Genomic DNA, 18,937 nt, shown 5'->3' with positions numbered 1-18,937 from the left:
TGAACGTATTATAGTGGCCAAGATAGACACGAAGCCCATGCCTACTACAGTAGTACAAGTTTATATGCCAACTAGCTCTGCAGATGACGAAGAAATTGAAGAAATGAATGATGAGATAAAAGAAATTATTCAGGTAGTGAAGGGAGACGAAAATTTAATAGTCATGGGTGACTGGATTTCGACAGTAGGAAAAGGGAGAGAAGGAAACATAGTAGGTGAATATGGATTGGGGCTAAGAAAAGAAAAAGGAAGCCGTCTGTTAGAATTTTGCACAGAGCATAACTTAATCATAGCTAATACTTGGTTTAAGAATCATGAAAGAAGGTTGTCTACATGGAAAAACCCTGGCGATACTAAAAGGAAACCAGATAGATTATATAATGGTAAGACAGAGATTCAGGAACCACGTTTTAAATTGTAAGACATTTCCAGGGGCAATGTGGACTCTGACCACAATCTATTGTTTATAAACTGTAGATTAAAACTGAAGAAACTGCAAAAAGGTGGGAATTTAAGGAGATGGGACCTGGATAAACTGACTAAACCAGAGGTTGTACAGAGTTTCAGGGAGAGCATAAGGAAACAATTGACAGGAATGGGGGAAAGAAAAACAGTAGAAGACAAATGGGTAGCTCTGAGGGATGGAGTAGTGAAGGTGGCAGAGGATCAAGTACATAAAAAGAGGAGGGTTAGTAGAAATCCTTGGGCAACAGAAGAAATATTGAATTTAATTGATGAAAGGAGAAAATATAAAAATGCAGTAAATGAAGCAGGCAAAAAGAAATATAAACGTCTCAAAAATGAGTGACAGGAAGTGCAAAATGGCTAAGCAGGGATGGCTAGAGGACAAATGTAAGGATGTAGAGGCTTATCTCACTAGGGGTAAGATAGATACTGCCTACAGGAAAATTAAAGAGACCTTTGGTGATAAGAGAACCACTTGTATGAACATCAAGAGCTCAGAAGGAAACCCAGTTCTAAGCAAAGAAGGGAAAGCAGAAAGGTGGAAGGAGTAGATAGAGGGTCTATACAAGGGCGATGTACTTGAGGATAATATTATGGAAATGAAAGAGGATGTAGATGAAGATGAAATTGGAGATACGATACTGCGTGAAGAGTTTGACAGAGCACTCAAAGACCTGAGTCGAAACAAGGCCCCCGGAGTAGACAACATTCCATTGGAACTACTGACGGCCTAGGGAGAGCCAGTGCTGACAAAACACTACCATCTGGTGAGCAAGATGTATGAAACAGGCGAAATACCCTCAGACTTCAAGAAGAATATAATAATTCCAATCCCAAAGAAAGCAGGTGATGACAGATGTCAAAATTACCGAACTATCAGTTTAATAAGTCACAGCTGCAAAATACAGGGAGCGAAAGGCTATTTACAATTTGTACAGAAACCAGATGGCACTTAAAAGAATCGAGTGACGTGAAAGGGAAGCAGTGGTTGGGAAGGGAGTGAGACAGCATTGTAGTCTCTCCCCGATGTTATTCAATCTGTATATTGAGCAAGCAGTAAAGGAAACAAAAGAAAAATTCGGAGTAGGTATTAAAATCCATGGAGAAAAAACAAAAACTTTGAGGTTCGCCGATGACATCTTAATTCTGTCAGGGACAGCAAAGCACTTGGAAGAGCAGTTGAACGGAATGGACAATGTCTTGAAAGGAGGGTATAAGATGAACACCAACAAAAGCAAAACGAGGATAATGGAATGTAGTCGAATTAAGTCGAGTGATGCTGAGGGAATTAGATTACGAAATAAGACACTTAAAGTAGTAAAGGAGTTTTGCTATTTGGGGAGCAAAATAACTGATGATGGTCGAAGTAGAGAAGATATAAAATGTAGACTGGCAATGGGAAGGAAAGCGTTTCTGAAGAAGAGAAATTTGTTAACATCTAGTATAGATTTAAGTGTAAGGAAGTCGTTTCTGAAACTATTTGTATGGCGTGTCGCCATGTATGGAAGTGAAACATGGACGATAAATAGTTTGGACAAGAAGAGAATGGAAGCTTTCGAAATGTGGTGCTACAGAAGAATACTGAAGATTAGATGGGTAGATCACATAACTAATGAGGAAGTATTGAATAGGATTGGGGAGAAGAGAAGTTTGTGACACAACTTGACCAGAAGAAGGGATCGGTTGGTAGGACATGTTCTGAGGTATCAAGGGATCACCAATTTAGTATTGGAGGGCAGCGTCTAGGGTAAAAATCGTAGAGGGAGACCAAAGGATGAATACACTAAGCAGATTCAGAAGGATGCAGGTTGCAGTAGGTACTGGGAGACAAAGAAGCTTGCACAGGATAGAGTAGCATGGAGAGCTGCATGAAACCAGTTTCAGGACTGAAGACCATAACAACAACAACAACAAGGAAAAATTACATTCATTACTCCACATCATGGTTGTCTTGTGTGCAAAAAGGGGTGCAAAATGCCACAAATTAAGTTTTTGATCATTTGCCAGGCAGACATCAAAGTAAAATTTGAATACAAACTGAAAAAGTTTCACCTTGACAGATCGTTCCTTTCTGCACGAGAATTTCTAATACTGTAATGCGTAAAAGATGGTGGATAGGAATTCTAACTCACATTTATATATTTCAAAAAATAAATAAAACAAAAAAGAACGTGGTGTAAATTTTCAGAGTGTAGCCATATTTACAAATTACTTTGTGATGTGAATGTAAAATGACTCATTCAACATCATTACGATTACTGTGGAAAATAATCCACTGAAGTTGACAATAACTAACTAACTATGTAGGAGAATTGTATATTTTGTATAAGTGACTGAGGTAAAGTATTTGTTATCACGCTGGCCTCAGATTTGAGGAGATAGTCTCTCATGCTCTGTCTAGCCACCCTGACTTAGATTTTGCTAAATCACTTGAAGCAAATGCAGGGATGGCTCCTCCAACAATGCAACAGCCAACCACCTGTCCAGTCATTTAATGTTTTTATATCCCCATGTTTCTATATACAACTTACATTTTTCTTGTATTAAGTTGATTGATGCTATTATCTTTGTAAAATGCTCCTTTGACAGATAAATTACTGATACCAAGCTGTCACAGTTGTGCCCTTACTTATTATGGTTATACTGAACTCCAGAATATGCCCTGTGTCTTGAAGTGATTGTCTCAGTCCCAAGTGTCCACTACTCCTGATATTCTTTCACCTGTGTGCCAATACTAATTTCTCAAGAACTTCTATGTGTCTGTGGGGCCCCCACTCACTCTGCCAATGGTACAGTAATCTACCAGGACCCAAAGAGAGGTGACAAAAATGCTAAATTGCAGCAAGCAAACAATGGAAAATCCAGGACATGTCACATACAAATACAATGAAAAATGTTGCTAAAACAATAAAGCTTTCAGACAATGTACTTCTTTTAAAATAGAAAACACACACACACAAATTCATACAAGCACGTGGTCACTGTATCTGGGTACTGCTGCCTCCTGTGTGTGGTGAGTAGCAGTCTATCCTTTCCATATTGTTGCTGAACCTCAGCAATCTCACATTGCTGAAAGGAAGGAAGGAAGGAAGGACGTTTAGGGATTAACATCCTATTAACACTGAGGTCATTATGGACCAAGAGCAAACTCATGCTTGTTTCATGTATGAGGCAGGTTATCGGACGTGCCCTTTCAAAGGAACTGTCTCAGGTTTGCCTGGAGTGATTTAGAGAAATCTCAGAAAACCCACATCACGATTGCCAGACACAGATTTGAACCATTGTCCTCTATGAGTCCAGTGTGCTGAATGCTGTTCACCTCCCACTGTGTGGACCCTATGGTCAATACGACAGTTTGTTTGCTGATCACATGTCATCACTCAAACTCTCCAGTCTTAATTGTCCTATGGTGGCCAGACATTTTTTTTGTGTGGCACTCATAATTTAGTTAATGCTCGTCATGCTGCCTGCAATGTGCACTGGTGAGCACCACAACCACAGTTGTTGCTCATAAGCACAGTCAATTGAAATATGTAAATAAATTTCTCAGTTTGTTTGCAAATTTTATTTTGCTGTCTGTCAGACATTTCATATCACTGTGGAAGTGACCAAAATTTTTTGTTGCAGCACTGTGCATCCCTTTTTGTGCTAAAGGCACCATTAATGTGAAGGAATGAATCTAAGTTTGCCTTCTGGTGGTGTGATTGTGTACATCATTGTTCATTTTTAACTGTAGTGGATTGTTTACAGTGAACGTCATGAGAGAATAAATATACTCTGAATCATTACTCAGAATGTCTAACACCTTAAACAGATGTCTACAAGATGATCATGAGTGAGAGTACACATTACTCTTACAGCAAGTTTTTGGGCCATGAAGACTTTCTTTCTTAGAGAAGAGTTATCCACAACATTATTCCATGACATTATTCAATGAAAATATGCAAAATATGTCAACTGGATTTGTCTCTCCCTAAGATTTGCAATGAATGTAAGTGCAAATGTGGCTCAACTAAGTTGTCTTAGGAGGTGCAAAATGAGATTTTTCCAGTTTAAATTCTCATCAACATGTTGTTGTTGTGGTCTTCAGTCCTGAGCTCTCCATGCTACCCTATCCTGTGCAAGCTTCTTCATCCCCCAGTACTTACTGCAACCTACATCCTTCTGAATCTGCTTAGTGTATTCATCTCTTGGTCTCCCACTACAATTTTACCCTCCACGCTGCCCTCCAATGCTAAATTTGTGATCCCTTGATGCCGCAGAACATGTCCTACTAACTGGTCCCTTCTTTTTGTCAAGTTGTGCCACATACTCCTCTTCTCCCCAATTCTATTCAATACTTCATCATTAGTTATGTGATCTAATCATCTAATCTTCAGCATTCTTCTGTAGCACCACATTTCGAAAGCTTCCATTCTCTTCTTGTCCAAACTATTTATCGTCCATGTTTCACTTCCATACATGGCGACACTCCATACAAATAGTTTCAGAAACGACTTCCTGACACTTAAATCTATACTCGTTGTTAACAAATTTCTCTTCAGAAACGCTTTCCTTGCCATTGCCAGTCTACATTTTATATCTTCTCTACTTCGACCATCATCAGTTAGTTTGCTCCCCAAATAGCAAAACTCCTTTACTTCTTTAAGTGTCTCATTTCCTAATCTAATCCCCTCAGCATCACCCGACTTAATTCAACCACATTCCATTATCCTTGTTTTGCTTTTGTTGATGTTCATCTTACATAGATACCTAAAAATTCTGAAGTTGGCACCCTATTTATTATTTTTTCATTTTACACACACTTATCATTGGTGTAGTACCTGTAGATGTGCAGAACTCAATATGATGTGTCTTTTTAAAATTGAGAGTGAGGCCTTTTGTAGAAAACCAATCACTGATACTTTTAAGAACTTTGTTTACCATTTCTTTTGCTTCTGTATGCATGCTTGGATTGATTACAATGCTAGTGTCATCTGCAAAAATGACTAATTCTGCTTGTTGTGTATCAAATAGAAGATCACTTACACACATTGAGCCTTAGAAACCCTCCACGATTTCTCTCCAGTCAGAATGATATCCTGGACTGCAATGGTTGAATTACTAAGTACAACTTTCTGCATTCTTTTGGTTAGATGTGACATTATCGATTAGTTGGCTATATCACCAAGCCCATAAAACTGTAAATTATCTAGGAGAATACTGTGATTCACTCAGTCAAATTTCTTAGATAGGGCACAGAAAGTACCAAACAGCACTTGTAAAATTTGGTGAATTAACATGTAAAGACATTCTCAGTACAGCAATTCTTTTGAAATCGAAACTGTGATTTGCTGGGGATATTATTGTTGCTCAGGTTGGATACTGTTCTACAATAGATAACTTTCTCAAAAATCTGGCAAAATGTCGGCAGCAAAACAGTTCGGTAGTTACTGACATCTATCTTATCACCTTCATTAAAGAGGGATTTAACAATGGCAAAGTAAAGCCTCTCTGGAAAAATGTCTTGAATCAATGGTGTAGTGCATATTTCAGATACAACTGTGCTTATTATATGGGAACAAATCTTTAGTAATCTATTGGAAACACCATCAAAACCACATGAGCTTTTATTTTTGAGAGAATATATAATTTTCTTCAGTTCAGAAGACATTGGTGATACACACATACTGAGTTGCAGATAGGAACAACAAAAACGACTGTCAGAAAGTGGGCTTTCAGCCAACAAAGCCTTCATCACAGATAGACAACACACAAACACAACTCACAAACATACGTGACTGCAGTCTCTGGCTGCTGAGGCCATGCTACAAGCAGCAGTGCACAATGGGAGAGGCAACCAGGTGGTGGGGTAAAGGAAAAGGCTGGGGCAGGGAGGAATAGCAGGGTAAAGGTGAGGGCAGTAAAGGGCTTCTTGTGGGAGCATACAGGGATGATGTGGATATAAGATAGAGCATCTAGGTGCTCTAGGTGCAACAATTGGGAGGTTAGATGGAGAGAGGGTGGCAAGGGTAGTGGAAAACAAGAGAAGAAAATAACTGAAGGTGCGTTGGTGGAAAAGAGGACTATGTAGTGCTGGAATGGGAACAGGGATGTGGGTAGATGTGTGAGGACAATGACTAATTAAGGCTGAGGCCAGGAGGGTAATGGGAACGTAGGTTATATTGCAGAGAGAGTTCCCACCTGCGCAATTCAGGAAAGCTGGTGTTTGTGAGAAGGGCCCAGATGGCACTGAAATGAAGAATGTCATGTTGGGCGGCGTGCTCAGCAATGGGGTGGTTCAGCTGTTTCTTGGTCACAGTTCATCACTACCCACTCATGTGGCACACGCCTCTTGGTTGTTATTCCCAAGCACACACTACTGCATGCTGAGCACTATAAAATCTACTTGTCACAATGTTTCTGAACTTCTCTCTTCATATATGTGACAAATCTTCCTTTTCTCATATTTGTTTTGCATGAGTGAGCTGCTACAGTATCATCTTTTGTATGTAACCCTTGGTTATGTGGTGCTCAGACAGGCACAGGATGTCTATGTTCTTTGAGCCCTCCAAATTTTACAAACCAACAAGAAGCTCTTCTACCTTATTACTCAACCATCTGATATTTTGATGAACTAAGCTAACCTTACTTTTCTGTGCACTCATGAGCATTTTGTGGGCTCTTCTGTTACTTTGACTTCTTTCGAAACAAGGTGCCTGAATCAGGATTCTAACCCAAAAATGGTGCCCCTCTGATGCCAGTAACCACAGGGACAGTGCTATGTCTGATGGTGACCCCCCTCCCCATATATTGTCTGCAAGAATCTCAGCCAACCTATCTTTCCCTCTCTTATTTAGGTGCAGGCCATGTCTGGTAATCACAATTTCCTAATTACATTATTACAGTACATTAAATTAATGTAATTTAATAATGTGATTGGAAGGTGATAATATACTAGACATGGCCTACTCCTGAACAGGTGTAGCAGTAGGCACTGCAATCATATGACATTTCATTTCAGTCAGCAGCAACCTGCTCAACTTAGTGTTCACACAGCTCAAAGCAGTGTTAGCACAGGGCTGGTCATGACACTGCAGAACCACCACAAAACTCACATTTGCATTTGTAGTTGCTTCTCCTCTTTCATCCAGGCCATCCCCAATGTTGTAATTATTGTTCTTAGCCAGGCTGTTCCCTGCCCATCTATTGCGATAAACTGACCCTCTTTGTCAAAATCTATGCATGGAACAGTCTGTTGTACAAAAACTGCATTACTTGCAGTTCTGTGAAAGCTTTCACTTCTCCACGTGTTGTAGTTATGTACATTAGCATTTAATAAATTTTGTTCTGGGTTTAGTTTCACAAACATAATTTCCTGCAGGATATATACAGAGCAGATGGTAAGTATTTTATAGTTTCCAAAAATTTCTCTATACGGTTCTCTCTTGTTTACCTTAGCTGTCACTGTTACTTGTAGTCTAACAAGTCTGCCTGTATAGACTGAGGGTGTCCCACACCATATCTCAATACCATAGGCTGGCCAATGTGGCCGAGCAGTTCTAGGCGCTTCAGTCTGGAACCACGCGACCGCTACGGTCGCAGGTTCGAATCCTGCCTCGAGCATGGATGTGTGTGATGTCCTTAGGTTAGTTAGATTTAAGTAGTTCTAAGTTCTAGGGGGCTGATGACCTCAGATTGTAAGTCCCATAGTGCTCAGAGCCATTTGAACCATTTTCAATACCATACTGAAGACGTGAATGTATCACTTCAAAATATATTTGCCTTCAGCTACTATCACCCAAGAAGGCTGAGATCCATGCCAGTAGGTACAAATTTTTATTGATTTTCTTACAAATGTGATAGAGGCCTATGTGCTCTTTCCATGACAGGTGTTCATCAACAATAGTACCCAGAAATTTGTATTCATTCGTGTAGCTATGTGCCAATGGAGATGCAAGTGGAGTATGATTTACGTTCAGATTAAAGCCAAGTGAATTGCATTTTCACTGTCTCCTCATTAGTTTCATGTGGCTTATTTGCAGTATGTTTAGTTATATTATACATATTGTAACTAATTTCACTAATGGTGGCAGCAGTTTGCATATCATGGCCCCAGCTGACAATGGATGTGTCATCAACATAGCTTATGACCTTGCAATTTTTTGATTCAATTATGACACTAACACAAAGGACAGAAAAGGCCCTATTATACTTCCTTGAGGCACACCACACTGCAGTATACTGTAGGTTGATTTAGCTGTTAGCACTTGTTCATTCCTTTCATAAGTGAGTTTGACACTCTGTTTCCTGTCTTTCAAATGGGTACAATTCACAGTACCAAAAGTTTTACTTATATCTACAAAAATGACTATTTGTTTAATATTTCATGCATAAAAGTTGCTACTGCTATTACAGTAGATCTTCCTTTTCTAAAACTGCGTTGTACATTACTGAATAGATCATGTTTGATGAAATATGCCTCAACTTGGTTTAATATTACTTTCTCCAGCAATATCCCAAATTCTGAAGTTAAGAATATTGGCCTGAAGGTTTTTGTGTTAGTTTTTATTCCCTTCTTATACACTGGTAGGATGTCAGTGATTTTCAAGAGCACAGGGCATCCTCCATGGCAGAGGAATGATTTATTAGGTGTGTCAGAGGTTTCACTAACCCTCCTCTGCATTCATTTAGCAGTTTGGGTGAAATGTCATCCTAGGCACAAGATATTTTAGCTTTAAGTTTTGAAATGATTACTCCTGTAAGTGATGCCATGGATGACAAATGTTTCTAGCATTAAAACTGAGTACCCAGTCACCACTCTAGCCATGGAAGAAGAATGCCTCTAATATCGTATATTTTCAGATTCCCAAGAATTTTTTTTTTTTTTTTTTTTTTTTTTTTTTTTTTTTTTTTTGTTATCTACACAATTGAAGGGCTGCTAAGATCACAAAAAATGATACCAGTGTGATTTTTCTTGTTTGGTTCTACCAGAACTGAATTTGTGAGGTCATATATTTCTGTCTCTAAGTGGAAGCCTGTACAGAGGCCAAACTGGGCTGTTGCTGTTACTGTTAGAAAGATGTCTATTATTCTGTTGTAAGCTAAATTCTCAGAGAAGCTTTACCAACATGGGAAGAAGGGAAACAGCTGTATAATTAGAGGTCACTTGCTTATCTCTACATTCATAAATGAGTGTTACTATGGCATACATTAGTCTTTCAGGAAACAAACCTTGACTCACTGACAGATTTTAAAAATGTACAGAAAGCTCTCATTGAGACTCGTGAACTACTTAGGAATAAAGGACCTGACTCACCAAAAGGCAAAAGTGCTGTGTCATTAATAGGTAAGCAAAGAAAAGGTACTGGGCTTTGCTATCGGAGTGAAATTCCTCTTTTTACTTGTAGGAGAAACATGCACACAAAGACATACACACTCACTAATATTCACATGCCTATGCTCAGTCAACTCGACTGAACATAATGTAGGGAGACAGGTGTGTGCATGTGAGTATGTTGTTTTTGTGTGTATGTTTCTGCTACAAGCTAGAAAAAGAAATTTCATCCTGAAAGCTAACAAAACTCAGTACCTTTTGTTTGTGTACCAATCAATGATGTAGTGCTTCTGCCTTTCAGTGAGTCATCTCCTTTATTCGTAAATAATTCATAAGTGACTAATTAAAAAGGTAACTGGAGGGAAGCCTGCCAAGCCACACAAGATTTTTCCTTCCCCTATGATATAATGATTTTTGTAATCTCTTCAACAGTTCTTAGACAAACTGAACTGCTTGATTATGCAAACCATATCTAAGTATGTCTAACAGATTTCCTTTTGACTGTCCATTTCTTGTCCTAAGGCTTCACTTACTGATAGGAACAATTTATTAAATTTAGTGGCAAATGATCTGACATTAATATCATGTTCCACTGCCCTGACGTTGAGGACATAAATATCATTTGCCTTGATGCGTTTACTTGGCTTGGCCTAGACAAGGGCAATACAGTGTTTGTATAATTACAGTTTATCTTACAATGATTTTCCAAGAAGCCTCTGCAAGATGTGCTACTTTCAGTTCTACATAACTCTGGAATTGTTCGTTTAATAAGAGTTACATATTAATTGCAATGCACTGTTCTTGAAGAATTCCAGGTGACCACCTACTCAGAAAGCTTGAAAACTAAGTTAGTATTTTGCCTGAGCTTTTGATTAGTTAATTTATATGTATGGCAATAGGGTACTTGACATCAAACCATTAAGAAATAAAGAGGAAATAATATATGGAAGTTGTGAAGGAAAGGGGGAAGAGAGAATAAAAACTGTGTGAATTTAATTTTTTTTCCTACTCTTCCAAATTTGTAACAATGTGAGGGTAAGACAGAGGGTGTTCACTCTCTTCAGCTGGAAACAGATTTATTTGTAAATAAATGAGCTGCTTCTGCAAATGTAGACATATTTTCTACATTTAATAGGCGCTATGCAGAAAATACGTTCCAAGATGTCGGCAGTAAAATTAAAATAGCACTGAGTAAAAGACGTTATTACATATTACTCACAAATAAAAGAAAAAGTCTCACAAATTATTGAACAACTTTGGAAACAGAACTAGAAACAATATTACAGTTAAATGCACACAAATCTACAAAGTAATTTAAATATGTAAGAATCCATACAGTTCAAAAATTTAGGACAGAACATTACATCAAAAGCAAGGTCATTTTAGACAACTAAAATAATGACATGTTTGATAAGAAATGCCTCATTGGATGGATAGTTGATGGAATGTTGCAATGACTGTACCATTACTCCAAAAAAGCATTGGTTATCATACTGAGTGAATGGTAGTCTTTGTCCGAGTAACAAGCTCTTGGAGGTTAGCTGCACACAGGTAGGCTGTTGCCATTTTCTACGTTAACTGTGAACACACATAACCAATTTAAGAATTATAACAACAGGACACCATAAACTATTTCAGTAGCTTTCTGTCTTCTTCGTGACTCAATTACATACATCCTGATAATGACCACAAAAGGGCATGTCAAAGACTAACTGCAAACAGGTAGCAGACGACACATGCTAATGCTTTTATTTACCTATATTCATCTAAGGATCATCTCCCAATGATATAGGATTTCTCAAGGTAATACAGTGTCAATCAATAGGCCAAAAGTATCACACACAGCATACATAATACGCTTTAAGAGGAAAGGACCTATGTGGTCTAGAACGATAGATAGTCCACAACAAAAGAACTAAAATTAAAATTAAATAAGTTACTTACTTGAAGCTTCACACAACTGTGAATCAACTCAGACAATTCCGATGAGGTGTTCTTTCCAGTAGGTAACTCCGCAAATATATCTGTAAACCTTCTTCCTATGCGACCACATAATCGGCATGTTCGTTTAAAAGAATTTCCGTACTCGTTTAGTTTGGAGGGCAGATTAAGATCCATAACACGATACCGACTTTAAGACCGATTTCGCAAAAAATTGTGTTTCTTTGGAAAATGACAGTTCACTAACTCCTACATATTTACAAATAAACAAACCGGCGCCATATTGTATTGTGTTTGTTTTCCAGCTGGGGCAAAGATTTTCTGATTGTGTTGTCTTTCTCCAGTGATCTGGCTTTCACCCAAGAGAGTTGCAATCTGAACCTCCTTGCTTTCTCCACATAGTGAAGGTTGTATTTTCACATATAGCCTAGATCACCTACCATTATAAAAAAAATCAAAACAGAGCGTACACCAGGTTTGCAGATTGTCATAATTAAGACTGGGTTTTTTCTCCTTCTATTCGCGCGTGGACCGCGCGAAGAATGATTGGATAAAATGTGCGCACTGTAATTTTGTCTTCATGGTCCCTAACAGGGAAGAGCGATGAAGAATATCGCCAGATTCTTTACTTAATACTGATTCTTGACTCTTTATACGCTGACTTTCGCGTGATAACTGGCGTCTATATTCAAAACCATCTGCCAGTTCAGGTGTTTAGATATTGCCGTCATACTATCCTATTAGTCAAACAAACCTGCAGCCATTTGTGTCTTCCTTCTTTGTATACGTGCAATGATTCTGCTAGTCTTATTTGATATGGGCCACACGGACTTGAGTAAAGCTGCTCATGGACTTCGTACTGTGCAATATTATTGACTGTCTACAGTTTTTTTAATGTATTGCATTGTACTGCTTTATTGATCCTCTTCATCATTTTTTTTACATAGATACAAACTGAGTGAAAATTGTACAAAATATTGCAGTATTGCAACAGCCTTACTTGGTGTGGTCAAATTAATGTAGGGGCAACTCCCACGAAACGCCATGGAAGTGGGTCAGACGAAGCAGTGTTACCCATGAAGGCCACACTGATACCACAAGTACCACCGTCCTGGTCTTGGGGTAGCTGACACACGTTCAGGTCCCGACTGCAAAGCAAGAGGTATAATATCAATGACATATGGGATAGACAGAAGTCATTGCAGCACTGGTGACCACCTGCAGCTAACTATGAGAGGAAGTCTACGCCAGTCATCAACCTGAAATGCATCATCTGTCACTGCAATCTGTGTCTCCATTATACTGCAGGCTTGCCTGCTGCACCGAAGTCTGAATTCCACTGGGAGTTGACAGGTGCCTTCCAACCAGAAGGCCACCTATCAGCTGACTACCACTAGCTTTGGCTCCAGAATCTGGGGGACCCTGCTTCATGCCTGACCCTGGATAGCTTCCTTGTGCGGGCAAACTGTATTGTTGGTTATTCGCCCAGTGTGTGGACACTGTACCACACTTGGGCCTCTGCTGCTCTTCAGGAGGAAGTATTGAAGGAAGCAAATGAAGATGTATTATCCATGCACAGAGGTTGTAGAATCACAGACTGGAGAGCAGCTATGCATTATTGGTAGAGAACACAGAAAAAAGATGTGGATCAACATGTGAAAAACTATGTGCAATATGCACACTGTAAGGCTTGAAGTCGCAACATGTGTTGCTACACAGGTTTCTAGTGGCAACTAAACCTTTCGAGGTGACTGGAATGGATACTTTAGACCCTTTTAGCTAGACACCAGCAGGAAACTGCTAAGTTCTTACTATTACAGATCATTTCTTCTCTGTGTGGTGATGATCACAACAGTGAACATAGTAGCACAGGCAAAGACAAATAACTGGCTAATAAAGTTCAGTGTTTCGGAGACAATAATCACAGATAAGGGCACCAACCTTACGTCAGGACTGATGTTGTTATGTATGCATAAGCTGAAAAGGAGTCCATTGCATCCACAGACCAATAAAAGAAAGGAAAGTATGCATCAAACTGCTGAAACGGTGCTGAACTATTAAGTCAACAGCCAACATAACGACTGGCATACACTCTTACTGGATGTGGTAGCAACATATAATTCAAAGATCCATATAGAACAGGTCTGTCACAATAAGGGATGGTGTTCAGTAGGAAAATGCCTCGACATTTAAGGTGGATAAACTGAAGATTGAGAACCTGTATAAAACTTTGCTAGGACATTGAAGGATGTGTGGAAACAAGCGCAAAAAGCTAACACCAAGGTCCCTGAAAGTCAGCAAAGAATGGGGAACATAATAGTAAATTAAGGTAATATTGTATAGGTCAGTGAGTAATGCTGATCAGCTTGTACACCCCAAAGGGTAAGATAAAGAAGTTCATCAGTCAGTGCTAGGTTCTGTAGCAGGTTGTTAAAATGACATCACCAGTAAATGTCAAGTTATAGTTGTCTACACATACAACTATTGTACATGTGGGGTGCCTACATCTGTATAAAGACACACTAGGTTTGTTGCAACTGGTGATGGCACCACTCCATAGGAAGAAGGAAGGGAGTAAGGAGATAATAGGAAACCACAAGCACTCACACAAACATCATGTTAAATTCTAATACATTAAATTTAAGGAGTAGGAACATATACCAGGATGTTTTATTTTTTAAGTGTATTTGTGGTAACAAATGACATAACTACAGTTTTGCATATATTTGAATGTATATTTATGAGCATTAATCATAGATGACAAACTTATATATAGAGAGAAGAGTAATTACATGTATTCTTTGTGAAGTGTTTCGTTTACTTACGTTTTTATTTTTCATGAGAGTGAATTTTACTTGATATGTTAATTTAGGGTGTTCATTTTTTGTAGTTATATGTAGAGGAGGTTATGGGATTCATGGGAATCATTACTGACAGTTGTATTTTGGTTTTGTGTATCTTTGGTGGAATACTGTTTATTTTGTTTTGTTGGAGTGGAGAGGGTTGTCCATTCATTTGGCAGCGTATTAAGATGCTATTCTCTTTGTTGTAATTAATTGTGTAGGATTCTAAATAGTAATGTACTATCTTTGGAATGGAAGTCGGTGGTTTTTGCAATGCCCTAACGAAATGTTACAGGCTGATGCAAGAGTATGCAAGGTACAGTAAATGCTTGAGGGAGCTGGAGCAGATGGATGTCTGTAGGACATTCTGGCACTGGAACCTTATTTTCAAATAGTGGGGATACAATGGATGTATTCTATTTATGAAACTGAAGTGGTGGTTGCAAGCTGTTATGAGCAACGTCAACCTAAGGCACAACATGACTAGAGCTAAAAAGCAGTCGTTTGAGTGGTTTGTTAACCAATGGCACACCTTTATATAACTTAGGAGCAACCTTACATCTCCCAGCAACCTTTGCAGGAACTACCACACTGTAGAGGTGGCACATCCTTGCCAGATAAACACCTGGAAGCGCTCCCAGCTCTGAACTTAAACTATTTCAGTGGTACCTTGTAATCTGACCTTTCCTGCTCAGTGGAGGTGCTAATGGCAACTCAAAAGGGACACATTAATGTGTGACCAGATGCTCCATCATGTACAGCAATATTGTAATATGTAACTTCAGGCAGGCTTGTTATCAAGTGTTTCAGGTGCCATTATTATTTGAACTCTTCTTTGTGCAACCTGAATCTGTTTGAGATGAAAAACCGTCCACCCGACTGAGTTCCTGTTACACAAGTTACCAGTCAACTGGTTCAACCTTGGGAAGAAGGAACTAATTAAGTACTTAAGCAAGAAACATCGTCAGTTAAACTGAACAGTGTAAGGAAAATCAAATATTATGTACATATACATTAAACTGCAAAATATGTTGCTGAATTCTTTCCAGAATGCTGACAGTCTGCGAACTATTGGATTGAACTTCCAAAGAGGGGAGGCATGTTCCACTTCAACTCCTTAACTTGTTGTATCTCAGTTAATGTAATGACACTGCCCACGTGTTAACGCAAGAAATGTAGAAAAGGATCAGATGGGACCCAGCAAAACGATCTTACTTAAACATATTAAACCAAAGGTGCAAGTACTGCCGTAACTGCAAGTAACTGCCACACATTTGGGCCCTGACGGCGAAACCAGGGCTGTAATATCACTGACACATTGAACTCATTGTAGTCACATCCAGAATGGAGAGCCGAATGCCATCCTGACCACTAGAAGGACAGTTCCACGACCTATCATATAGGGGATCTAAGATATTGACTGTTCTATTGAAATTACGATTTCTCCAGCAAGAACTATAAAATTCTTTAAAGAATCGAAATATCGTTTATAAAACTGTTTCAGACATCTAATTAGTTTGCATATGTCCGGAAACGACCAAGTCGAAAATTGAAAGCATAAATATTTCCGATACCTCTGACAGTGGAATACATGTATTGGTGCTGTTGTTGCTAAGACTGCAGGGTAGGCAACTTTCAGAGGTGGTAATATGGACCATAAAGGGACAAAAATGTCAAGTAAACATGGGATCTAAAATTCTCACCAAATAGCTATGAGCACTTGCTCGTCTCTCACACTCATATCTCTTCTACTGAACAATTGCCCATAGCTGTTAGGCCTAAGGTATGGATTTTAGAGCCCATGTTTACTACAATTATTTTCTTGTTTCGGTCCATACTAACATCTCTGAAAGTTGCCTAACCTGCAGTACCACTGTACCAGTACATGTATTCTGGTGTGAGAGGTATCAGAAACATTTCTGCTTACAACTTTCGCCTCTACCGTTTCCACACCACCCTCCCTTACCTCAAATCGATATATTAATCCTTCTCTCTCATCCCTGGAAGTTTATAACATCATCTCGAAATTACACTGTATAGTTTCTGAGTAGTCTCGCACTTCATTATCAGCTCTTTCCAAATGCAGAACTATTTATTTTGCGCGATTTCTTGACTCGTACAACCCACTACTCTACTACATTAACTGTTGAAAACAGAATTCAGCATTTCTCCTTTCAGTTTGGTATCCTCATTCACTGTTTCATCCATGAGTGTCCAGACACTTACATTTTGCACTACTGACTGTCTCTGCATATAGCGAGAATTTCTTTGGGTTTTGAGGGAGATCTTTCAATAACAGTCTGCTATGGTACCGTTAGTAATTGAAGGATTCACACATTGAGCTCTTTGACAGCCAAAATCGTTTAATTCAATGTATCTATCTATAGCGGCACGGTTTGTTTTACATATGTTATACAGCAGTTACCGTCTTTGAAAGTTTCTTTACAGTTATTGTTTAGTATTCTAATCAGAAAGAGTTTTGTGTGACTAAGTGATTTTTTATGAATAACCTCTACGTGTGTGACCAAGATGCAAAATCCAACTCCTTTCCTAAGCATGAGCGAAGATTGTGCCCCTTACCTTAAGTAAGACGTTTGACGAGAGTTTTCGGTTCCACATATCACTAATCAGCTGTGCATATCAAGACTTGTTATGCACTCTAAAGATTCAAGATGGCCGCACTTCCGGTCACATGACCATGACGTCACTTCTGGTCGAGCAACCAGTGAGATTCCTTTTATTTGTACAGCATTAAATCTCCGATATTTGGGTACACTTTATTACTCAGTTGATTGAAGGCGTTATTTCTTTAACAGAATCGTGAATAACAGGTGTGCTGTCTTTGTTTTTGTCTTTTTTTTTTGGGGGGGGGGGCAGTCGGAGTTTTTATTTGCATTTCATTCTCATATCAATAGTGTTTCTTAACCTTGTCGTGAACAACGACTGAAATGTGTGAGGCACCACTGGAACTCTGTTCAACTCATGAGCGGATTTCCCCTAGTCCTCTATCCCCATAATACAGCGACTGAAAACTGTATCTTTCACACTTTGCGCAGCATTTTTTGTGCTGAACTCTAACGAATAGTTATCTTCGGGATATTTAGAAGAATTCAGGCGTATCGTCAATTCGTTTATGTCTGTTGCATAGAATATGCTGCAGTCACTGGAAGTCGAATTGCTGTTGGTCTGAAAAACTACAATTATGCATGTTGCTGTTTCGATCGCAGTGTTGAATTTAACTTGCCACGTCCATGTACTAATTTCTGTTGCAACACATTCAATTAAATCCCAGTAACGGAACACTATCTTCAGGCTTAGATAATTTTTTTTAAGATGTTCCATAATGATATTTGCTCTTTCTCAGACACTCGTATTTGTGACATTTCTCATTATATTTTCTCGACCACAATTTTCGACTTTGGTTCTGGTTTATCCAAGACAGTACGTTTAGTGTTTTGTCTACTGTGAATCAGTGACTCTGGGTACTACCCAAAGCATTCTTCAGCTTACTGTGTATGTACAGTAATTAAAAGTTTACTATTTTATGTCCTTCTTGGTGTTGCAATTTCAATGGCCAGAATTGTATTTTAGAGTACAACAACGTAATTACGCGAGCTAATTCGCCGCCAGTGATTTCAGCCTGGAGTTCTATGTCAAAATCAAGATTACAGAAAGGATACAGCACATTTGTTCTCGTCAGCGCGCAGTTATAATCTGATTCAAAGTGTTTAAAATGCGAAGAGATGTAGTCTCGGAGAAATTAGTAACCGAAAGTTGACACAGCACTCCACGGCCTTGTTATGGAGAAATATTGCCAATTTTTTTACTGGTCATACCTGTCAAACATTATTTAAAACACATGGTAATGTTACAGTAAGAGAAAAACTTCCTTTAACAGATACTCTGTATGCATATAAGCACCATTTTGATCTTGGGACATAGCATTATCGCTGTGCAGAATTCTCAAACGTAGCCCACACACAAAAAAACCCTCACGAGCTGCTCATTTGTTGACATCGAAAGACTGGTTTAACAGCATGCTGTTGAAGCAAACTCAGCTGCATAGACGCATTATTGATACTACGTGTTTTACATGACCGCGTCAAAAGCGGAAGGCCGTATTCCAGCGCAACCAACTCAGTTTTGTAGACACGCCACAAAAATCTGACAATGGGAAATCCTCAGACAAGGCAAGGTGATCTGGTCAATATTTGGCAGGTGGCTTGTTTTCAACCTAAAATGAAAGACACTAAGATATTTTTCCTTAACACCTCTACATTTTTGAGATAACCACAACTAAAGTTAGTGATGTGTAATCGACTGAGAATTGACGGAATTGATCGATAATTGAAAACTGAGTATGTTTCATCAT

The 18,937-nt window shown here is 38.9% G+C and overlaps 1 protein-coding gene across 2 annotated transcripts in view; it reads right to left on the bottom strand.

Moving 5' to 3' along the window:
- LOC126281879 (zinc finger protein 37-like) overlaps nucleotides 1–17,278 on the bottom strand; it is a 77,433-nt gene extending 60,155 nt beyond the window's left edge. Inside the window, exon 1 of one of the 2 annotated variants that reach the window (XM_049981196.1) lies at nucleotides 17,146–17,278. In XM_049981196.1, coding sequence (XP_049837153.1) covers nucleotides 17,146–17,184 — 39 coding nt within the window. In that variant the 5' untranslated portion in view covers nucleotides 17,185–17,278. Of the gene's footprint in view, nucleotides 1–11,725; nucleotides 12,050–17,145 lie in introns of those variants that run through there. The other variant, XM_049981186.1, reaches the window with a different exon arrangement.
- Nucleotides 17,279–18,937: the final 1,659 nt, after the last annotated feature.

This window comes from Schistocerca gregaria, chromosome 1, assembly GCF_023897955.1.
Source record: "Schistocerca gregaria isolate iqSchGreg1 chromosome 1, iqSchGreg1.2, whole genome shotgun sequence".
In the NCBI taxonomy this organism is placed as follows: Eukaryota; Metazoa; Arthropoda; class Insecta; order Orthoptera; family Acrididae; genus Schistocerca; species Schistocerca gregaria.
Note: the sequence above shows the minus strand (reverse complement) of the source record. Positions and strands in the feature narration are given on the sequence as shown.